The 25,139-nt window shown below is 41.0% G+C and overlaps 1 protein-coding gene across 2 annotated transcripts in view; it reads left to right on the top strand.

Moving 5' to 3' along the window:
* The first annotated feature begins 3,872 nt into the window (after nt 1-3,872).
* LOC114663484 (carboxypeptidase Q-like) overlaps nt 3,873-25,139 on the top strand; it is a 579,359-nt gene continuing 558,092 nt past the window's right edge. Inside the window, exons 1-2 of one of the 2 annotated variants that reach the window (XM_028817238.2) lie at nt 3,873-3,990; nt 20,189-20,656. In XM_028817238.2, the coding sequence (XP_028673071.2) occupies nt 20,221-20,656 (436 nt within the window). In that variant the 5' untranslated portion in view covers nt 3,873-3,990; nt 20,189-20,220. Of the gene's footprint in view, nt 3,991-4,492; nt 4,577-20,188; nt 20,657-25,139 lie in introns of those variants that run through there. The other variant, XM_028817240.2, reaches the window with a different exon arrangement.

Raw genomic sequence — 25,139 nt, 5'->3', positions numbered from 1 at the left:
ATTGAGTGTTGCTTGATGTTGGGGGGGGGGGGGGGATAAAGTAAGTGATTTTCAGCGTAGGGCTACAACACAGCAATACGAGAAAGTGAAATCTTTCTGAATCCACTGGACTAGCCGGCCATTCATCATACATGTCAGCTTCTGTTTCTGCTTCAACATTCCTGCCTGCCGCACCTCCACCAGTGCCTAGGGGTCAGCTGCAGGGTCGTCAGCCGGGAGACACCATTCATTGATGTTTCTCCCCAGTGAGGCGGCAGTGGCTCAGTTAGGACGTCTCCCTGTAGCTACCCATAATAGAGTGTTGACCCCAAACTCTCTCCTTCCTCCGTAACTACCACCACTCTTGTGACTTCTGTGCTTCACCAGCTAGCTCTCTAGCGGCCTTTCATAATTTTGACCCAGTCATACCAGCAGCTAAAGAAGTTGGATGGCTGCTGTGCTGATAAAATCCCTGCATGCAACTTCCACAGGGTGAATGGCATTTTCGGACTCGGGGAGGTCTAAAATGTCGAGATTCGTCAAAATGTCGAGGCCTAAGTTTTGAACGATTACAATACTCTCCCTATACTTTGTAAATGAGAAAGTTAAAAAAAAACTCATTAACTCCTTCATTTTTTTAAACCAACTTCTTTCTGTCTGGCGCAGGGACACAGGATGCAGTCACTCACACGTTGACATTTAATCAGATTAAGGTAGTTTTGAGTGGCCAATCAACCTCACCTGGTAGGAAATTGGAAATGGCTGAAATTAGCCCTACCTACACACATGCATTGCTTAAACCGGCTATACAGGAGCCCTCAGCAGCAATCCGCTCGATCAGATTTTACAGTTTCTAGTTGATATTTTGAACTTGTATAAGTGTAATTTAATACTCTGCATACTGCTTACAAAACATTGATAAGAAAAGCACAGGAATTTGCATGAATGGCAGCTGTCTACTGAATTAAGCCATGAAGGACGGTGCAGAGCTCCATTACAATTAAACACCAATATGGTAAATGCAAAAGATGCCCAAAAAAAAGTGAAAAATATACAATGAAATTCAGAATAAACGCCAACGTTTCCTACCTGGGTGTAATGCTGGCACTTGTGTGTCTTAGGAAATTAAGATGTGAGCGACTCAGAAGTGCAGATTCACTTAAGAAAGCACAAAATTCCTGTTACGGGGCAGAGCTTGTCAGCTGTTTTGTGAAACCAGGTAAAGAGAGGATGCTGATGGTGCTTTCAAATTTCACAATAAAGTTACACATCAGCAAAGAGCCGAGTGGATGGAAAGGGTTTATGTATGGAGGATAGCGAGTGTTCGTTTTATTAGGTTTAAAAGTGTTTCATTAAACCTGACCTTTTTTGCTTGGCAATTTCTAAGGTACAGTACGATAACTGTAAATGCCTTTATTGGATCCTCAAAATTTAATTTTGCTATGTAAAAAATATTCAATTTTTGTTTAATTTTAAAGGTACTATAAAAGTAACAGCAAGCATACAAGTATTTTAAAAGCTTAGTAAGAAGTTGAAAGTTTTGTTTAGGAAAAGCAATAAAGATGTATTTACTGTACTTTGGAGGCATGTGCCGTATATCGATTACTATCATTTATTTTTTAGTTTTTTGAAAGCTGAAGTTTGGTCACACCATCCAGGGGTTCTCAAACTCAGTCCTGGGGACCCCCTGTGGCTGCAGGTTTTTGTTCCAACCTGTGAACTGTTATTTTCCAAATTCTGTGTTTTGGGAACAATGTAGAAATTAAAAAACTAAGCTATATATATATATATATATATATATATATATATATATATATATATATATATATATCTACTCTCTCTCTCTCTCTCTCTCTCTATATATATATATATATATATATACACACACACTATATATACACTAGTCATTTAGCCCGTTACAATAACGAGTGCTAGAACAGCAGTGCATAAACATTAGTAGGAACAGTCTATATTAAATGGCAAGGGACTTTGACCTCATTCTTTTTGTTGGTCGTATTTTTCTTTCTATCAGCCTTTCTTTTGTTGATGTCTACTTGCTGAGCTGACCGTTCTTCGTGGGCTGCCGCCGTGTATTGTGTGTCTTTAATTTTCTGTGACAGTAATACTGTCTTGTACGTCCGCTGGCTTGTACGTCCATAATATACCTTTAATTTTCTCTGGCGGTAATACAGGCGTGCGCGTCGGTAATATGCCATTAATCTCCTCTGACAGTAATACTGGCTTGTATGTGGCTGTAATATGCGTCACTGTATTGTGTACCTTTAATTTCCTCTCGCAGTAATACTGGTTTGTATTTCCGTAAAACACCTGAAACTTTCTCTAACAGTAATATCGCGCGTCGCACCTTGCTCCGCGCATGCGCAGTTCACCAGAAGACACACACACACACACGGACACCTGGACACACAAAGGGATTTTATTAAAGAGGATAATCTACTCTCTCTCTATATATATAAAATCCTAAGCCTAAAAGTGCAACGATTTTATGTGACATTTTTATGTCACGTTTTTTGTCACGCTTATTGTAAAACCTACATATATATGTTTGGTATAATTCTTTTCAGAATTTATCGAACTTTAATGTGATGTTGTTAGATTTTCAGATTCTTATTCCGTTTTTAAATTATAAACTAAAATATCAAGAAAGTCGTGGTTTTTATTTTTGACCGAGAAAACTTTTTCACAGGAATAAACTATTAAAAAAATATCTATTCATAACACCAGTGTTTGTATTTAGGTGATTTAGTTAGCTGACCCTTTGCAGACCACTTTAGTTTTCACCTGATTTTTCCTGTTATTTAAACGAGTCATTTAAAAAATTTTTTTACCTATATGAATGTCACTTAAAGTGAATGGGTCATTTCTTTAGTCTCTTAGAAATACTCATCGAGCAGAGTGGACCTCAGTTTAACGGGAATACTCCAATCGGTAAGAGAGCAAATATTTTATTCTCATTTCATGATTTTTACTTCGTTAAATAATAATTAATTTTTCTTTTTTGTATTTATAGAATTTCGTGATTTGACTCCAATAAATTTTTCTTTTGTACATTTACAGATTTTACTAATATTCTGGCCGGAACTGGGGGTCTTATACAGTATATATATATAAAAGATGTACCAAGCAGTTATATGGAGATAGTGTATTTTTTTTTCTTTTTAACAATATTTCCATCTTGATTTTCAGTCTTCTTTTCCAGGTGCTCTAACTGTTTAATTAATCCATTATTTACTAATTAGTGGGTCAGACGCTAAAGTAGTTGCAGCCTTTTATGATTCAGTGTTGTTTGCATGGGGGGGTTTGCTCTGCTCGTTTTTAATTGTCATTATTACGATACAATGAAGAGAGCAAATTGCACAGAGAAAAGGCAAAATATAACGAAATCAACAAAAATGAGTTAAGCATTTATATAAAAATAGAAATATTTCTAAATGTCTAAATCATGCTGTTGTGCTTTTTTCTGAATGTAGAATAAGAGAGAAAAAACAGCTAATTAAATGAGCTCAGTGTTATCAGGTGTTGTCACTGATTAGGACAAAAACCTGAAGCCACAGTGGGCCCCCAGGACCAACTCTGAGAACCCCCTACTGTGTGGCCCTTCTGACCAAGTTGTCTTTACAATAGATGCCAAGTCTAGTATCAGCATCTCTATTCCATCCCATCCACAGTGGCATGGCAAGGACAGATTGTGACTTACCACAAATATGCAGTTCGTTTTTTCCTTACTTATGCAGGACCGAATAGTAAACCACAGTTTAAGTGGACGACACTTCAGTGCGTGTCCCTTCAGTGCTCCGACCGTCTTGCTCCAATGCAGCGTTAAGGAGAGAGAGAGAGAGAAAAAAACGCGACGCGTGTCCTTCGTCGCTTGCCGTAGCTTTTCTTCCGCCCCTCCTTTCCCCGCTGACAGCCACCTAATATTTGAAACTACTTCTTGCTGCAACTTTGTCTTTGTAGTGCATCTTTTTTCCGTAGGTGTCCGAGTGCAAGGTTGGTTTACCTTACTTATTAAATGTTTCCATGCATGCATCGGTAAACGATACTGTCTATCATGGAATAGTTTCGTCTCAGTAACTAAGCAACAACCTCTTTTTTCCGGTCCTGCTTTTTGACAGTTAAGTGCTCTTCTCTCATGCACGCTGAACCGAAATCAAAATCAATTTACGAAAACGGGTTAAATCAACAAAGGGGGGCGCAAATAGCAACTCTGTGCAGCGACCAGGTGTCTGGTCCGTTATGCCTGAAATAAAAATGCTCAAAGTTATCTCCCCTGTCACGTCTAGTTGCCGTTATACCCTCCTTCATTCTCAAGTAGCTCTCCAAGCACATTCTTGAGATGGTCACGTTTGCCATCCAAAGTTCAGATACTGGGGTCGGGGGGAGTGGCATACAGTTTCTTGTGTTGTATATGTATGTGTGCTGTAGGCAACACTGGCCAATGTGCACACGCACCCTTTAATGCATATAGCTTTAGGCCAGTGTGTGTTATTTACTGTTCTGGAGGCGAGAGGGGTTCACCTATCTGGAGGGCATTTACTTCTAACACCGCCCGGGAAGCCAAACCAAGACAGCTCAGGTAAATCAGGCTTTTGGAATGAGGTGGTCTTTGACGTAGTAGAGTACAGACCACATCGGTTTCACTTCTAGAATTGATTTCATCCGATTATTTCACCAAAATGAATTTCTGTGACAGTCCAGTGATAATGAAAAGTGAAAATGTTCAGATTAGGATTCCAAAGAATTAGCAGATCTTCTTACACACGAATAGCTTGAAGCAAAATCCAAAGGGGCGACGAGCTGCACATTTCATAGCTGTTAGGTATGTGTGAAGAGGATGTGATTAAAGTTGGTGCTTTACGTGGTAAACTCGGCAGAAAGACTACAAAAAATACTAATTGTAGATAAGGATTGCATTCTGCAAACCATTTCATTTTTCATGTAGAAGTAACTGTCCTTATGAAAGTACGTATCGGATCGGTGAAATGTATAGAATACCGATGACATACTGAAGCACTCCAAGCTGGAGCAAGTTAGACGTGTGAATTAATAAAGAACAATGCCGGACCGGTAGAGAGGGCTACGATTTGTTAAGGGGCATTGCAAATGTAGTCGGTTTAAACTGCAGTATACACAACACGATAATGGCAAACTCTAAGGAAGCCAAAAGATGTTATTTTATTGTCTGGAAAGGAAATAAGAAATGTATATCTTAATGCATATAGAATCGAATTTCGTGGAAACATTTTTTTCAATAGAATGTTTTAGTACTAGTGTTGTACCGTGTTAGCCATTATGAATGTAGTGAGAGAAGTCAAGCAAAGTGACACCTTTTACGGGCTAACTAAAAAGATTACAATTAGCAAGCTTTCGGGGCAACTCGGGCCCCTTCTTCAGGCAGTATGTACTACAGAAACTGGAGTTCCCTGTGTTAATATAGACATCAGGACAGACACAGCATTGGAAAACCTTTAAGTGAGACCTCTTAAATCTTAATACATAATTTGCCCGCCTCCTCACTCACTCACTCACTCACTCACTCACGTCCGTCCGTCCGTCCGTCCGAAGCCGAACGCGCAGTCGCCTTCTGCGCAGCTGCCCGAAAAACCTTAGGAGACCGACATCCAACCCCAACATCGCGGCAGGCGGCAGATTTACGGCCCACAAAAATTCAAAGAGAAAGGCGACTTCGATTAAAGCTCTAGAGGCCTGAAAGGTGATTTCGACTACAACTCGAGGCCTAATTACGCATTCTGATTCAATTACGCATTCATTCAATACACCTATATCAGGTTTGTGGTGCTTATACTTATTACTATTCCATATTGTACTGGAACATTCATCATTCAATAGTATACTATAGGCCTGGAAAATTCATCAACTAACAGTACAAGCCTGTACAGTAATAAGTAAAGCGGACTACAATCATTACAAAACAACTTCTTCGTTACTTATCATTTGTTCTTCATACACTGCTGACACAAACTCGTGCCCGTTTCATCTTACGTTGTCGAAACAGGCTCTTTGTCTAGTGTAAGAAATAAATAGACCTCTTCAGGCTAAGATTCATTAAGGAAAAGAGGAGAACAATGCATGGTCAATATCTATCTATATATATATAAAATTCTTTTCGCGTTTGAAACGGAAATTATGTATGACCACGTGATATGGAAATTACGTATGACCACACAATATGGAAATTTCCTATGACCACAGAACACATTATGATGCAGGAAGAAGTGCGCCCCGCGTCGCCCTCTCCCAGCCCTCCTGTCTGGACTACAGCGCTGAGCCGTCCGCCACCAGGCGCATTCTGACAAAGAAGTTTTATTTATTCGTCCACGTGACTGTTGCGGAAACTGCCAAATTGTAACTTTTTTTTAGTTGGCGGTACTCGATAGTAGAAGAGATGAGGAAAACAGCTTTGCGTCTTTCTACTTTTTATCTGCGCCGAGCTGTAAACAATGTGAAGACGAGACCGCCTTCAGCGACGAGGGGTCGTGAGAACAAAGTGGATGCTGGGAGGCACGGAATGTCGGGCTGCTCTGCCAAGTCAAGAGCTTCGTAATTTCGGGCAGCGTCCTCTCTTTTCGCACTGTTTGTGACACTTCAAGTCCCCCATCGGCTCCTGGGAGAGTGGAAATCTTTGCGAATGAGTGTAATCGGCGCCATCAAAGCAGGACTCTGTTTGTAAATTGCCCTGCACGACTACTTACTGTCCCTTAAGGTAAGTTCGGGTCATTAAAACCCCACAACATTCAAGGTTGCTATTGTGATTATTTTAACAAGTAAATCACAGGCATGTAGTGCAAAGTTGCCAGGCAAAAATTTGGACGATCACATAGAAAATGTAATTTCTATACCACAGCGGTCGTGTAAAAATGATGGATGGATTAAAAGCCAGAAGTCTGTATGACCATCAGCATCAAGTGACTCCGTGAGAACCCTAACTACAAAGAGGACTATTTCATTTATGTTAGGTAGAATGCCCAGAGGAGACTGGGTGGTCTCGTGGCCTGGAACCCCTGCAGATTTTATTTTTTTTCTCCAGCTTTCTGGAGTTTTTTTTTGTTTTTTCTGTCCACCCTGGCCATCGGACCTTACTCCTTTCTATGTTAACTAATGTTGTCTTATTTTAATTTCTTATTTTCTTTTATTTTTCTTTTCTTCATTATGTAAAGCACTTTGAGCTACTTTTTGTATGAAAATGTGCTATAGAAATAAATGATGTTGTTGTTGTTGTAGCGCCTTTCACAAGGGATCTACTACTTACCTGTTGTGTTATAGCGCCTTTAAAATGTAGTTTACCCAAAACCACTCCAGTTGTGCTCAATGTATCTTTACTTCTTAAATGTTAATGTTTTACTGTTTAATAACTTATAGACTACATTTTATTTTTTTCCCTTGCAATCAGTGAGCGAAGCCACTGGGTAATCAACTAGTCTTTAATATAAGACTGGGGGGCTCTGCCCCCTGCTGGCTTCGCTCGCCCACCCCCGGGCTTGGTTTACTGGTTATTCAATTTAAAGAGATTGTTATTTTCATGTGAATTGTTACATTTGCATTATTTTCACTTCTACTTTAAAATTTTTGTAAAAACAATATTTTTCCTTTATTTCCGGCCCCGGGTGTGGTTTAATCTCTCTCTCTCTCACGGGACGTATAGCGCTGCTCACGTTGTGAAGGGTAGGGGAGATCTGAATGCACACAAAGGAGATGCGGTCCGAAATCCCGGGCATGGCACCAGCCCACCGCAGGGCGCACACCCACCAAGCATACACTAGGGACAATTTAGGATCGCCAGTGCACCTAACCTGCATGTCTTTGGACTGTGGGAGGAAACCCAGGCAGACATGGGGAGAACATGCAAACTCCATGCAGAGAGGACCCGGAAAGCGAACCCGGGTATCCTAACTGCAAGGCAGCAGCGCTACCACTGTGCCACCGATATGTATGTATAGATTAATTTTTATTTCAAATACCCCATACAAGCGCGAGAGAGAGAGCTGGACTCATAAGGTAGGAAGGCAGTTAAAGAATGCACTGGGCTTGATTTTGTTTTCACTTCTGTTTACAGCGATCGGTTCGTAGCGTGCATTGTTACAATGTTACTTTTCTTGGTGGTTTATTAAATTACAGATTTTTTCAAATGTTCATTTTTTCCCTGTGCTTAAAACTCATTAAAAAAAAGTGTTTTTAGCCAGCGGTTGGTAGCACTATAGCGCGAACTATTGCAGTGTTAGTTTTCTCTGTTGTTCAAGGTTTTCTCAGCGTTATTCAATGTTTTTACATTTAGTTTACTATTATGCTGTGCATTCTATGGATTAATTAACTATATTTGTGCTTAAAAACTTAAAAAAATATATATTTACATACAGTTCATATGGTCTGGAAATGATTAATTTTATTTACATACAATCCTATGGAGGAAATTGCTTCGGTTCACAACCAAATCAGGTTACGACCAGAGTTTTGGAACGAATTATGGTTGTGAACCGAGGTTCCACTGTACCACACAAAATGAACTTACCTTAAATAATGGTGGAAACACACCGAGAGCGTAGAGATACGAGTAGACAGAGGATCACGATGAGAGCGTAATGACTGGTTGTGCATCGCAGTTCTGACAATAAAGACGCGCACCGCTCAGTTGTGTGTTTTACATATTGGTGGCACGGCGGTTTTCAAGCAGTGCGTGGTTCTCATTGTTATTTTACTTAGAACTGAACTTTTATTCCCGATAATTTGGCTGTGATTGTAAAAGACAATTGTAAGAGCCATTTCCTAGTTACATAGGAATCATAAATGTTTTATTAAATGATCCTAATCTATCCTATAACCCCCATAAGTAGAATTGAATTGGTATATTCTAGCTGTTTCTAACTGCTCTGACTAAACATTGTTCTCGGGTGTAGAGGGCACGTGATTTTAAACTGTGCCTTTCGTGCCTTTTAAGTGTGTCAAGAAACCTGTAAGACAAAGCACTTAATTGAAAGTGCTGCGCCGTATGTTTAAAGTCTACAGAAGAAGAAGTTAAGAATCTTTAAGTACAGAAATAACTAAAGTTTCACAAGAAAAGCTAAGTTTAGAGAAGATACATTTTTTCTTTTTTGTTTGCATTACGTGTGTAACAACTTTATTCTTTACTAGCGACTTGGCGCGCGCTACGCTGCACGTTGGATGACCACAGTTGAAGGACTCCCTGTTTAAACGCGGCTGCCAGTCGTGAACTGGGTCCTTCATCGCACCGCATTTGATTTTTGCATGGGAAACAAAATTTCAAAACAAAACCCATGATTCATGAAGTGTGGGACGCAGACTAATCAGAAGGGGTTTCAGTTGCCTTTCGTTGTGCGGCAGAGACGCGTCGTTGAGCTAATCTGTGTGAATGCTGACTGTCCGTTTCTTGCGAGCGACTGGCATGCCTTTGCCTCTTTGCTTCGTGATCACGCTGTGATGTGTCCTCTCTCGCAGCAGCAGGTTCAGTTGCCTTTCGTTTTGGCATTGTTCCGTAAGGTCTCCTCCGTACAAGTGCACATGGGTATCTGAATACGGAAAGGCATAGTGGGCCGGAAGGGAGAAAATAGAAAATTGCGGCTTGAAACACACGAATTGGTGACCAGGGGAACCATCCGACTCCAACGTGGGGCTCGAAATACTCACGTGCACAAAGGGGAAAGAACGGAGGGGGGTAAGCAGGAATTCTGAGAGGGGAAGGACTGGGCGGCTATACAGCCAAAAGGAACCCGGACCCGGACACGGACGCCGCGCTGGGCTTTTATTATATAGATTCATGTGTGGATTATTTGCTTTGAATTTTCACTAAATATTTTAAATCAAACTTTTGGACTGAGAGATTTCTTTCAGTTTTACCCGTGCTTGAACACACCAGCGGCTACAACAATATAAATGCCTTTCAATGTGCAAGTTGTTTACAAAATCATAAAAAGTAAAGGGAACTATATGTAAAAGTTTGACTAATTTTCAGTGATATTAACGTTTTTATTATTTTTTTTTCTCTTCTTTTTAACCCGAAACAACCACGTCTTCGATCAGCGCCCTTTGAAGAGCGAAGCCTGGTGCGGGTGCTCAGTTCTCACCACCCACGCTACAGCTCTGCTCGCCAAACCACCAAACACATTTAGAGCAAGACAGTATTTTTGGAAAAACTTCATCACCGTCTCCAAGGACTTCTGCACATAATGCATGCTGTTCATTTTCTTACAAACGCTCAGTCCTCATAAAATAGCAAAGGGTGAGTGTGACGATGCGGGTTCTACTCCATGCTCCCATGCAGCTTCTGGGAGCTCTTGAACCCGACACCGTCGGTAATGTCACCAATGAGCTAGGCAGTGAGGCACAACAATGAAGCAAGGGGATGGTGCAAAAAGTGCTAAGTGCTTTTATTAAAAATAACAAAAGAGTGTTCAAATAAATAGTGCAGTGCTTCTCAATCTTTAAATAAATAATCCATTAAAACCGAGGTGACTCCGTGGAGGTTAAAATCCAATAGGCAAAAATCTTTTAAAAACAACAACGAGGTTAAAACAATGGCTGGAAGCTGTTCTATTAAAATCAGCCCGGTGCCTTTCTACTGGTGACTCCCCTGCTTCTCCCGTCCAGGCTATGTACCAGTGGAGCCACCCTACCTGCAGCTGACCTTCATACTACCTTCTGATATGGAGGCTTCCCGATCCCTGGCTTCGGTTCAGCTCTCTCCAGACCGAGACTTGGGTTTCCCCAACGGCCAGGACGCTCGTGCTGAGGACTGTACTCCAAATCTCCGACTCCTGCTGCCTTCACTGCGGCGAGCCAACCTTCTCCTAGTCGCTCCTGCTCCCAACAAGTGCTCAGCAGGAGCAACCACTACCATCGGCCCTCGGGTGCCAGCCAAACTCCCCGCTAGGGCTCACTGTCCAACTGCCTGCGAGCTTGTGCTCGCTCTCTCGCACCGGCTATCCGCTTCCTGCCTTCTTCTCCAGCAACCTCCATTTGTTATTCCTTCTCTCTTTCTTCCTTTTCTGATCCACCCCCTAGCACTTCTATTTATCACGGGGACGTGGATCAGATGTGGAAATTAGCAGCTCCCGGGAAAAATTACGGATGCGGACAACTCCTCACCTGTGCAAGCGCGGATTGTCCGCGTCACAAATTCCCCCCGGGAACTGCTCGGCGATTATTTAAAAAGTGACCCGCTACACCACAGTGAGGCCTTCACAAAAAGCTCAGCAAACAGGAAGCGGGAACTTAAAGATCATCTAATCAAACCGTGAGATCAATTTAGGGTGAAAACGACTCACTCCTTGTAAACCTGGCTGGAACAAAAATCTACAGCCACTTGGGACCCCCAGGACAGAACTTGAGAACCACTGCTGATGATCAAAAGTGTCCATTTCAGATCTTGGAGGGCCATATATTTTTATTTTAGTCACTTTTAAGCTAGTAATCAATTGCTGCTGCTGCTGCTAATGCAACAGAATTCTTTTGCCTTTAAGTGGTTTGCTTTTTGAGATTTAGAACGCTCCCCTTTTAAAAAAAAAAAAAAAAGCAGTGAAGGTGTAGCTGCGTTTTTCCAAAGTTATCAAAGTTCAGCAGCTCTAACTCGAAAAATGGGATTCAACAAAAGCCTGGCACGCAGAAATGATTCCACAGACAAAATATCTTCGTTTTTAAAAGTTTAGTTAAGTTTCAAAGTACAACAGTTCATACAAAAAAGAAAATTAAAATAGCAAAAAAAGAAAAAAATCATGTTAAGAAAAGTTCTGTTCAAAACTTAAATCTGGTTACATCTCAAATCGTTACTATTTACTTAACATTTCTGAACCATTTCAAAATGATGTTTCTGAACCATTTCTAGACATTCAGAAAAATGTATATTTATCCTATTTCTAACTTGAAAATGGGTCTTTCAAGTCCCTGCTTACTGGGACCTGTTTCCCCTTGGGATTAATAAAGTATCTGTCTGTCTGTCTGTCTGTCTGTCTGTCTGTCTTAGACACAACTGAATCTATTATCACACTGTTTCTCAGTTATAGCAAGAAGGTTCTATCTCTTACTAACTTATAGGGGGAAAAGACTATACCATTGTTTATGACAGGGGTGGGCAAAGTCATTCCTGGAGGGCCGCAGTGGCTGCAGATTTTTGTTCCAACTCAATTGCTTAATAAGAAGCACTTATTGCTCTAGAAACACTTCTGCTTCATTTTAGTTATCTCCCTCATTAAGATTTTGAACCCTTATTGCTTATTTAAGTCTTAAACAGCTGCATTCTCGGTTTTTAATTGCTCCTTATTAGCAATAAGATGCAAATGACAAAAGAAACCAGCAGTTATCCATTTTGCGTGTTACCCTTTACACCTGTGTGTATTTATCGTGCACTATTTGGTTTAATTAAATACTTGGAAGGAAAGAGAAGAGAAAAAAGAGAAGGATTGAGAATTACCCATCCGTTTTACACTTCAAAGTATTTGGATGATATCCTTAGAATGGAAAAAAAATCTAGGATATGAGAATGACTTGACATAGCAGAGTGAAAGCACTAACAAGCCATGAAATGTAATTATTGGCAAGGATTGTTTTCTAATTAAGCAACTGGGTTGGAACAAAAACCCGCGGCCACTGCGGCCCTCCAGGAATGACTTTGCCCACCCGTGGTTTATGACTATGGAAGAAATTTATATTCTGTTCAAATTAAGCAAACATTAATATGAGTGTATCTCAAAACTTTAACTTTCTAAAATTGGCTCTTACAGAATGTTTGAGAAATATTGAGCTGCACTGCTTCGCAAAAGTTTATGATGGTGTTCTCAGATTGAAAAAAAAAAAATCATCGCTTTTTGAAATATCTTAGTGTTGCAGAATAAGAGCACCAAGAAGCCATAGAATTGAATTAACAACGAGACTTGTCTTCTAATTAAGAAGTTGGTTGGAATGAACATGATGGCCCATCAGGAAATGAGACTGCGACTCCTAAATTTGTGTGGTGTGGAAGAATAATTTTAGGGTCACATAGCATTCATCTTAAAGAAATAGCATTAAGGGTTAATAAATGTGGGAAACCAAACACTGAAATATAAGAATTGGTTTAGGAAGAATACTGAGATGGTCAAGTAAATAAAGAATGTACCAGAAGAAAGGTTGATGTCACGTACAAAATGTGCTGAAGGATGACTAAGAGGTGACTAAGGAAATCAGCAGATGTCCTATAAACAACGAGAATGGACAATTGTTATATGCACAGAAATTTCAAGGGTGGTGTTTCATCTCAAAAGGTAGAAGAAGAACCAGAATATAATATAATAGACTTTTATTCTATATAAATATTTGGGTGTAGACCAACGAACCAACCAGAGTAAAATGTATGCATTGATTGACACTGTATGTAAATTCAACAGTTTATGAAATGAACCTCTAGCCTTTGTTTCTCAGACCATTCAGATCATTCTGACCAGACTGCTTTTCAAGAATGCTCCCTCCAAGGCATTTTGCAGAGGAGTCATTAAAAGATACAATGAACAGCTTTTCTCCAGCCTGATTACTGAATTGTCCTGTTAGTTTAATAAGACTAGGGGGCTCTGCCCCCTGCTCGCTTCGATCGCCAACCCCTGTGTTTGTTTAATCGGATATACAATTTTAAAAGCTTTTTTCTTTCTTTGGAATTGTTTCAATTTCATTGCACCTTTACTTTAAAGCTTCATTAAAAACAATATTTGAAATTACCTTTTCTTCAAGATTGCATAGAATTTTGATTCTGTTTTTGGAGACGCATTGTGACAGCGCAACGTATAACTGCCCGTGAGTGAATATTGTTTCTGTTTCTCTAGTAAATAATCCGACTTTTTCTAATGTTTGTCCCTGTGATTTGTTAATTGTCATAGCAAAAGCTATTCTCACGATAAACTGTAAACATTTGAATACGAATGGCATATCACGATCTCCTTTGGTGTCTAATGTTATTCGCGGAACATATACATTACCTTTCTTGTCGCCTGTTAAAATTTACATCGCTTCTCCGTGATCATCAATATACACCTGACCGAATTGTGTATTCTTTGAAATTTAACTTGTCGTTGACTTTAACTATTGTGGACCACAGATTCTCATAGCGTATGGTCCATTATTGTGTAAATCCACGTTTTGTGCATTGAATGATGCGAAGGTGAAAAGACCTTGTTTTCTGCTCTTCGCCTTTTATTTCTGACCTCGATGTGTCCTGCTGTTTTTTCAATTACACCCGGTTCTGATGATTAATTACCTTTTTTTTTTGCGCTAATGCGATCTTTACTATCTTTTTTTTGATACTGTAGAGACTGACGTAATAAAGTGTCACAAAAGTTTTTCTTGAACAATCGCCGACTTTGTAACCCCAAACACAACTTTCTAGCACCCTCTCCAACCCCTCCTCCCCCGGGTCTCGCCCCCCTTTTACCGCATCAATCAATACCCCGCTATCAGTCTTCTGTGCTGTACTCCACCCTCCTTCAATTGGACCTAACAGTCACTTAAAACAAAAAAGGCTTCAACCTGGCTGGGACGCTACAATACTTTCGAATTTTACTGCTTTCATATTCTGTACCTTTGTCTGCATGTGTATCACGCCATCGTTTGTTTGAGCCTTTCGAATTCCACTGCTTTCATAATCTCTTATCTGCCTTTTTTTCTCTCCAACGCTTTTGGGTCTGTTTTCTCCGCACTGCTTTTTCTTCTTTGTTTAGTCGTTGACGTTTCATCTAGAACGTATTGTCCTTATACGATTTATATGTGCTGAGAGCACAGGATCTGTGTGTGCTACGTGCCTTTACACGACTGAGTGTTTTGCTGGTCGTGCTCTTTTTTGATATTGTTTGTAAGTAAGGCGTGTCTTGCAAGAATCTCACATTCCAGGTCCCCGCGAGACGTCCCTGGGACAATCTCTTGGCACCAAGTCTCATGTTTACGTTCCCCACAAGATGCTCCGTGGCCAGTCTCTTTTGTCTCACAGGTCTTTTAAGTGTCTTTTGAGAACTTCCGAGAAGATCACGTCTTGTCGCCCTGCTTTTCCTTTCCAGGACTTTTTTTTTTATAATAGAGAGATGTTAAATTTCAACCACAGTGGCATAGTGGTGCAATGGTAGTGCTGCTGCCTCTCTGTAAGGAAACCTGGGCTTGCATCCCCGGTCCTCACTTCGTGGAGTTTGTATGCTCTTGTTGTATCTTCGTGGGTTTCCTCCCACAGGTTAGGTGAATTGGTGATACGGAATTGGCCCTAGTGTGTGGCTGGAGTGTGTATGTGTGTTTGCCCTGCGATGGACTGACGCCCTGTCCCAAGTTTGTTCCTTGCGCCCTATGCTGGTTGGGATAAGCTCCAGCACCCTCCGTGACTCCGTTCAGGACTAAGCAGAATCAGAACCACTTTATTGCTAGCATTGTGAAACATACTAGAATTGACTTTGGTTAGGTGCAAAATCATAGAAATCAAAGACTTTACCAACTCCAGACAAGTCAATTTCAACCCAAGTGGGTTAGAAAGTGACTGACTGACCCCTAAGTGTGCTGGTTATCTGACTCGCTTGGCGTCTCATTACTGTCTGGCTGCTGGTAAATGAAAAAAAGAAACAAGGGGACTGAAAAAAAAGGGGCAAACTGAAGTGTTTTCCATTAGTAGCAGCAATTGTTGACTAATTAAGAAAGTGATTAGCTACTAAGACCCTATTAGATCTGAGTTTGGCACCCCTGCGGTAGGTGAAGCACCACTTACTGTAAATTCTTCCCTTTTTGAGCACAGTTTTTTTAATGATTTTTCTCATTCTACTTCACTTTTACATATTTTGTATATGTATGTATGGCCAAGGTACAGGTCAGCTCATGTTGGGGGGTAAGCACTGGTAGAGTACGTTGAGAAACCCCTTACATGACGAAATGGCTCGGGATCCTGGTTGGCAGGCAGGCACGCGGTCCAGTCCCACTATCTACAAATGGCCCTCTATCTGTCTTAGCCAATTGTTACCTGGGTGTCCTCTTGGTCTGGTCCAGCCAATCTGGTCCCAAACAATGAGGGTCCTGTGAGCAGGATCACCTATGGTTAATCGTGCCATGTGGCCATTGTGCCATAACTGACGCTTCCTCACAATGCAGGTCATGTGCCTCATTCGGGACTCCATGAGCAACCAAAGAGGCACAAAGACAACCCAGCAGTACCCAAGGATTCTCCGAAGAGACACCGTGCCAAAGGAGTCCAGTCTTCGTCTCAAGTCACTGGTTAGCGTCCATGTCTCGCAACCATATAGCAAGATAGGAAGCAGCAGGACCCTAAAGGCTTGGACGTTCGTCCTTTTGCAGAGATATCGGGAGCGCCACACACCCCTTTTCAACGACCTCATGACCCCTTCCCATGCTCTCCCAGTCTGTCTACTGCCTTCATAATCTCTGCTAAGGCACATTATGAATATTTTTTTTATTATTATTGCAATAGGTTTTTATGCATCGAAATGCAGTCATGTCACTGAGTTATCTACACCAGCTAAACAAGAAAACTAAATAAATAACGGCTATATTCGAAGACGGGACAAGGGGTGATGAAGCTAATTACAAAGGTTTTTATGCAGGAAAATGCAGTCGGATTACTGAGTTATCTGCGCCATCTAAACAAGCAAGCAAAGTAAGTGCAATTTTGTTGGGTTTTAGCGCAAGAGGCTATGAAACTAATAGCGCCGAGTAACTTTTTGGTCCATTGGCTTCAATGATATCCCCTTCTCTCCACACGTTTAATGATCACTTTACTTCAACTACAACATCTGATCATAGCTGACAGAATTAATACAGTAATCCCTCGCTATATCGCGCTTCACCTTTCACGGGTTCACTCTATCGCGGATTTTATATGTAAGCATATTTAAATATATATCGCGGATTTTTTGCTGGTTCACGGATTTCTGCGGACAATGGGTCTTTTAATTTCTGGTACATGCTTCCTCAGTTGGTTTGCCCAGTTGATTTCATACAAGGGACGCAATTGGCAGATGGCTGAGAAGCTAGATTGCTTACTTTTCTCTCTCTCTCTCTCTCTCTTGCGCTGACTTTCTCTGATCCTGACGTAGGGGGATTGAGCAGGGGGGATGTTCGCACACCTAGACGATACGGACGCTTGTCTAAAAATGCTGAAAAATTATCTTCACGTTGCTACCTTCTGTGCAGCTGCTTCCTGAAGCGACATGCTGCACGGTGCTTCGCATACTTAAAAGCTCGATGGGCACGTATTGATTTTTGATTGTTTGTTTTTCTCTGTGTCTCTCTCTCTCTCTCTCTTTCTCTCTTTGTCTGCTCCTGACGGGGGGGGGGGGTGTGAGCTGCCGCCTTCAACAGCTTTGTGCCGTGGTGCTTCGCATACTTAAAAGCCAAACAGCACTATTGATTAGTTTGATTTCCTCTCTTCCTCTTGCCTGAAGAAGGGGCCTGAGTTGCCTCGAAAGCTTGCATATTGCAATCTTTTTAGTTAGCCAATAAAAGGTGTCATTTTGCTTGGCTTTTCTCTACATTCATAATGGCTAACACGGTACAACACCCTAGTACTACTCTCTCTTTTTGATAGTCTCTGCTCCTGATGCGCACTCCTTTGAAGAGGAAGATATGTTTGCATTCTTTTAATTGTGAGACTGAACTGTCATCTCTGTCTTGTCATGGAGCACAGTTTAAACTTTTGAAAAAGAGACAAATGTTTGTTTGCAGTGTTTGAATAACGTTCCTGTCTCACTACAACCTCCTGTGTTTCTGCGCAAATCTGTGACCCAAGCATGACAATATAAAAATAACCATATAAACATATGGTTTCTACTTCGCGGATTTTCTTATTTCGCGGGTGGCTCTGGAACGCAACCCCCGCGATAGAGGAGGGATTACTGTATTAACTCTTTGAAGGCTGAATATTTTTTCTAATAAATACAGCTGCACACAAAGCAATTGTTTCACGCAGAAATAGACATAAAACGTCTGTTGCTGCATGCTGTAGTTACCAGTTTGCCAGGAATGCACGGCAGGCAGCACATCGCAATCTGGTTTGCACCTCTTGTCATTGTAAGTGGCGGTCCTCCTAGTGCAATAGGCACGTTAGCTACACGAACTTGTTCAGCACCACGATCACCTGGGGACCGATCGGCTGATGCTGGTACCTCACATTTGTTTTTTTTTCACTTGTATCAAAATCGGAGTCCGACAAGTCTTAGTCCAATTCAGCGATAAAATGCAAAACGTCATCCACGGAGTACTTTAGTTTACAGATTCACTTCGATCTCTCGCCAGAGGTCGTTGGAGTTTTTTCCGTTGTTTGCTCCTCGCTATTTACATGAGCGGAGGGAATCTCGGTCAGACCAATGAAGCTAACTTTCCTCCTAGCAATGAGAGTAATGTAGTACATCTTCCATGGGTTTTGTCACCTTTTGCAGTTTATTACCACTGCCAACCCTTCCTTTTGACAGAAGTCAAAATCTGCCCTGAAAGAGTTAAATACTCAAAAAATTAAAATGATTTAAAAGTTTGAGTAATACAGATTTTAATTTCAGTCGTCACATATTCTTTTATTAAAACCAAGCTGAAAGGACTCAAAACTTATTCGGATTCTAAATATACAGTTGTGCTTGAAAGTTTGTGAACCCTTCAGAATTTTCTATATTTCTGCATAAATTTGACCTAAAACATCATCAGATTTTCACTCAAGTCCTAAAAGTTGATAAAGAGAATCCAGTTAAACAAATGAGACAAAAATATTATACTTGGCAATTTATTTATTAAGGAAAATGATCGAATATTACATATTTGTGAGTGGCAAAAGTATGTGAACCTTTGCTTTCAGTATTTGGTGTGACCCCCCTTTGCAGCAATAACTGCAACTAAACGTTTCTGGTAACTGTCGATCAGTCCTGCACACCGGCTTGGAGGAAGTTTAGCCCATTCCTCCGTACAGAACAGCTTCAACTCTGGGATGTTGGTGGGTTTCCTCACATTAACTGCTCACTTCAGGTCCTTCCACAACATTTCGATTGGATGAAGGTCAGGACTTTGACTTGGCCATTCCAAAACATTACCTTTATTCTTCTTCAACTATTCTTTGGTAGAACAACTTGTGTGCTTGGGTTGTTGTCTTGCTGCATGACCCACCTTGTCTTGAGATTCAGTTCATGGACAGATGTCCTGACATTTTCCTTTAGAATTCTCTGATATAATTCAGAATTCATTGTTCCATCAATGAAGGCAAGCCGTCCTGGCCCAGCTGCAGCAAAACAGGCCCAAACCATGATACTACCACCACCATGTTTCACAGATGGGATAAGGTTTTTATGATGGAATGCTGTGTTTTCCTTTCTCCAAACATAACGCTTTTTCATTTAAACCAGAAAGTTCTATTTTGGTCTCATCCTTCCACAAAACATTCTTCCAATAGCCTTCTGGTTTGTCCACATGATCTTTAGCAAACTGCAGACGAGTAGCAATGTTTTTTTTGGAGAGCAGTGGCGTTCTCCTTGCAACCCTGCCATGCACACCATTGTTGTTCAGCGTTCTCCTGATGGTGGACTCATGAACATGAACATTAGCCAATGTGAGAGAGGTCTTCAGTTGCTTAGAAGTTACCCTGGGGTCCTTTGTGACCTTGCTGACTATTACACACCTTGCTCTTGGAGTGATCTTTGCTGGTCGACCACTCCTGGGGAGGGTAACAATGGTCTTGAATTTCCTCCATTTGTACACAATCTGTCTGACTGTGGGTTGGTGGAGTCCAAACTCTTTACAGATGAATTTGTAACCTATTCCAGCCTGATGAGCATCAACAACTCTTTATCTGAGGTCCTCAGAAATCTGCTTTGTTCGTGCCATGATACACTTCCACAAACGTGTGTTGTGAAGAGCAGACTTTGATAGACTCCTGTTCTTTAAATAACACAGGGTGCCCACTCACACCTGATTGTCAACCCATTGATTGAAAACACCGGACTCGAATTTCACCTTCAAACTAACTGCTAATCCTAGAGGTTCACATATTTTTGCCACTCACAAATATGTAATATTCGATCATTTTCCTCAATAAATAAATGACCAAGTATAATATTTTTATCTCATTTGTTTAAACTTTAGCATTTTTGAACAATGTCAATGAGTGTTTAATTAACTAATTAGTCAAACCTGCTTATTAAAAATAATGTTTTATGTATTTTTTTGCCTTCAGGTTACAAGAAGTGAACACGTGAAGAGTGCAACATGAACAGTGTCCTTGGCACCTTTTTAGCCATCCTTTTTGCCATTTCATCAGCTGCTGGCAGGCCCACAAATGAAGTCAAATCCATCCATGAGCAAACGGTGAAGGATACGAGTAAGGAGATTGCTGCCTATTCCAATATTGCCATGGATATCATCAATCTAGCTGTTAACGGGAATGCTCAAAACAGATCCTATAACAGGCTGGCAGAATTTGTTGACTCCATTGGGAACAGAATCAGCGGCTCTGGTAACCTCGATCAGGCCATCAAGTACATGTACAGTGCATTGAAGGAGAATGGCCTGGAGAATGTCCATTTGGAGCCTGTTAAGGTACCTCACTGGGTCAGAGGCCAAGAGTCCGCCGTCATGCTGGAGCCAAGGAATCACACCATTGCCATTCTCGGTTTGGGAAGCAGTGTTGGGACCCCTCCAGAAGGTAAAAACAATACAACTTGTCATATAAGTCACTTAGTAGTAGGGTGTTGTACCGTGTTAGCCATTATGGATGCAACGTGAAGTCAAGCAAAATGACCCCTTTTATTGGCTAACTAAAAAGATTACAATATGCAAGCTTTCGAGGCAACTCCGGGCCCTTCTTCAAGCAGGATGTAATACAGAAGCTGGAGATCCCTGTGTTTAGATAGACACCAGGACAAGTAACAACATTAGTAAATCTTCAGGTGAGACATCTTAAATGTAAAAAATTAATAGACCTCTTCAGGCTAAGATTCATTTAGCAAGAGAGGAGAACAATGTATGGTCCAGATCTTTGGATAAGATAACTGTCCAATAAAGTACAGTAGGGCAAAAAAGTATTTAGTCAGCCACCAATTGTGCAAGTTCTCCCACTTAAAAAGATGAGAGAGGCCTGTAACTTTCATCATAGGTATACCTCAACTATGAGAGACAAAATGAGAAAAAAAATCCAGAAAATCACATTGTCTGATTTTTAAAGAATTTATTTGCAAATTATGGTGGAAAATAAGTATTTGGTCACCTACAAACAAGCAAGATTTCTGGCTCTCACAGACCTGTAACTTCTTCTGTAAGAGGCTCCTCTGTCCTCCACTCGTTACCTGTATTAATGGCACCTGTTTGAACTCGTTATCAATATAAAAGACACCTGTCCACAACCTCAAACAGTCACTATGGCCAAGACCAAAGAGCTGTCAAAGGACACCAGAAACAAAATTGTAGACCTGCACCAGGCTGGGATGACTGAATCTGCAATAGGTAAGCAGCTTGGTGTGAAGAAATCAACTGTGGGAGCAATTATTAGAAAATGGAAGACATACAAGACCACTGGTAATCTCCCTCGATCTGGGGCTCGACGCAAGATCTCACCCCGTGGGGTCAAAATGATCACAAGAACGGTGAGCAAAAATCCCAGAACCACACGGGGGAACCTAGTGAATGGCCTGCAGAGAGCTGGGACCAAAGTATCAAAGGCTACCATCAATAACACACTACGCCGCCAGGGACTCAAATCCTGCAGTGCCAGACGTGTCCCCCTGCTTAAGCCAGTACATGTGCAGGCCCGTCTGAAGTTTGCTAGAGAGCACTTGGATGATCCAGAAGAAGATTGGGAGAATGTCATATGGTCAGATGAAACCAAAATAGAACTTTTTGGTAAAAACTCTACTCGTCGTGTTTGGAGGAGAAAGAATGCCGAGTTGCATCCAAAGAACACCATATCTACTGTAAAGCATGGGGGTGGAAACATCATGCTTTGGGGCTGTTTTTCTGCAAAGGGACCAGGATGACTGATCCGTGTAAAGGAAAGAATGAATGGGGCCATGTATCGTCAGATTTTGAGTGAAAACCTCCTTCCATCAGCAAGGGCATTGAAGATGAAACGTGGCTGGGTCTTTCAGCATGACAATGATCCCAAACACACCGCCCAGGTAACGAAGGAGTGGCTTCATAAGAAGCATTTCAAGGTCCTGGAGTGGCCTAGCCAGTCTCCAGATCTCAACCCCATAGAAAATCTTTGGAGGGAGTTGAAAGTCCGTGTTGCCCAGCGACAGCCCCAAAACATCACTACTCTAGAGGAGATCTGCATGGAGGAATGGGCCAAAATACCAGCAACAGTGTGTGAAAACCTTGTGAAGACTTACAGAAAATGTTTGACCTCTGTCATTGCCAACAAAGGGTATATAACAAAGTATTGAGATGAACTTTTGTTATTGACCAAATACTTTTTTTCCACCATAATTTGCAAATAAATTCTTCAAAAATCAGACAATGTGATTTTCTGGATTTTTTTTTCTCATTTTGTCTCTCATAGTTGAGGTATACCTATGATGAAAATTACAGGCCTCTCTCATCTTATTAAGTGGGAGAACTTGCACAATTGGTGGCTGACTAAATACTTTTACTTTTTTGCCCCTCTGTGTTTCTGATGAGTTTTCCAATACTATGTAGGTCTGTAGACGGGCTGTCTGTGTCACTCCGAGAGATGCAAACAATCCTCAAATCTGGCCATAAAACTCGTGTCTCTATTTAGACTGTGTTGTAATGTATTAAATTTTAACATGAGTTTAACTTCCCGTTCTTTTCCCTCTTGCTGTGTTCTGAATTTGCCCACAAGCCCTGTGATTTTAAAGTCCCTCTCACAGCCTCCATGGCTGTTGAAGTGGGCCGCTACAGGAACATCTGTGTTGCCATACTTGATGTGTAACCTGTCTAAATTTATTCTGTGGGAGAAACTGGACAAACACTCTACCAAAGAATGAATTTACACAGCTTCCACATCAAGCAGTTTCTGTATTACATCTTGCCTGAAGAAGGGGCCTGAGTTGCCTCGAAAGCTTGCATATTGTAATCTTTTTAGTTAGCCAATAAAAGGGGTCATTTTGCTTGACTTTTTAATGGTCTCTTAACAACTACAAATATGTGGCATGTGTGTGGGGGTTATTTTGTTTAAAATATAAAGGCACCAGGTAATTATTAACTGCACGGTTCACTCGCCAACACCCTGGCCAGTCTCTTTGTGGTTCTGCCGCTCGCGTATGGGGATGTAGATGTACAATTTAAACAGATTTTCATTTTCATGTGAAGTGTTACATTTGCATCCACGCGACGTATAACTGCCCGTGATTGAATTTCATTTCTTTCTCTCTATTAAATAAAACAACTTTTTCGAATGTTCGGCTCCGAGATTTGTTAATTGTCGTTGCAAAAGCTATACTAATGGGAAACTGTTAAGGTTTTAATACGAATGGTATATCAAGACCTCCTTTGTTGTCTAATGTTATCCGCGGAAGATGTACTACATTACCTTTCTTGGATACATCCTTCTTTCTACAGTAATTTGTGTGGTGAGAGACCGGACAGTGTTAACAGTTGTAGATATTCTATGGGATATTGTAAGTTGATGTTTTCATCTTCCGCACCATCACCACCAACTGTTTCAGCCGAGTCTATTGACACACATTTAACCAATTTGACGTGTAACCGATTGACATTTTTGGTGTAAATTTGTTTGATTTCCTTGTTTCTCGTTGCCAGGATTGCCCATGTACAAATTTTTTCTGTTGATAACCCTTCATGATGAAATTCTTCAATAAGATTTGGACATAATACATCTTATAATAAATTAATAATAATAATTCATTACATTTATATAGTGCTTTTCTCAGCACTCAAAGCGCTATCCACACAGGGAGGAACCGGGAAGCGAACCCACAATCTTCCACAGTCTCCCTACTGAAAAGCAGCAGCACTAGCACTGCGCCACCTGTGAGGACTCTTTAATTTGGAACTTAAACTGAGGAAAACGTTAACATTTATAAGAGCTGAGAGTGCAGGAAGTGTGTCTGACGAAAGCATTCACAAGACTGAGAGGTGAGAGTATCATGGTCTTGTTTGAAAATGGTTGCTAGGAGGGGGTGACTTTTAAAAATATCATGGCAATATTCTCATCTCGCGGGACTAGAAAAAATCTTTTCCGAAACATCTCGTCTACTAAATCGAAAGATTTTTTTAATATAGTAGAGAGATTTAATACAATGGTTTTCAACCTTGGTATGCAGACCCACTGTTTGTTGGGCTTTTTGTTTTGTTGTTGTTGAAATGAAACCTCTTGTCAGAAGATTCAGTGTGTAGAGCATACTAAAAGTATTTACTTTATAACACTTTTATTAGTTTTTAACATGAGTCACACTAGACATGATGTTATCCTAGTTGAACTGCAAATTGATTCTGTGCTCATAAGACCATAAGAAATTTGACAAGCGACGGGAGGCCATTCGGTCCATCAGGCTCGTTTGTTTAGCTCATAGCTAAGCTTTCCCCATAGCTCATCCAGATCCTTCTCAAAGGTTGGCAGGGTTTGTAATTTAACTCCATGGCTTGGTAGTTTGTCCCAGATTCCCACAACTCTTTGCGTAAAGAAGTTCTTTCCAGCTTCAGTCCTAAATGTATTTCCTCTTCATTTCCTTTTGTTTATTTGATTTTAATTAGAAACAGATAACATTCCATACATCCATCCATCCATTTTCCAACCCGCTATATCCTAACTACAGGGTCACGGAGGTCTGCTGGAGCCAGTCCTAGCCAACACAGGGCGCAAGGCAGGAAACAAACCTCGGGCAGGGCGCCAGCCCACCACAGGGCACACGCACAATTTAGGATCGCCAATGCACCCAACCTGCATGTCTTTGGACTGTGGGAGGAAACCGGAGCACCCGGAAGAAACCCATGCAGACACAGGGAGAACAGTGCTACCCACTGCGACATCGTACCGCCTACATTCCATACAGTCAAGTCAAATTTAACAAATCAAAGTAAAATTCAACCCCCCCATAAGAGAACGACAGAGGAGCCAGCAACTGAAGCTACTCTATAAAAGGAGCAAGAAAAGAAGGGCATCCTTTTCCCTGAAATGGAAGCTTATTCTGAAATGTTATTGATTATAT

This window comes from Erpetoichthys calabaricus, chromosome 13 (assembly GCF_900747795.2).
Source record: "Erpetoichthys calabaricus chromosome 13, fErpCal1.3, whole genome shotgun sequence".
Lineage (NCBI taxonomy): Eukaryota > Metazoa > Chordata > Cladistia > Polypteriformes > Polypteridae > Erpetoichthys > Erpetoichthys calabaricus.
This window is presented reverse-complemented; position numbering and strand designations above follow the sequence as displayed.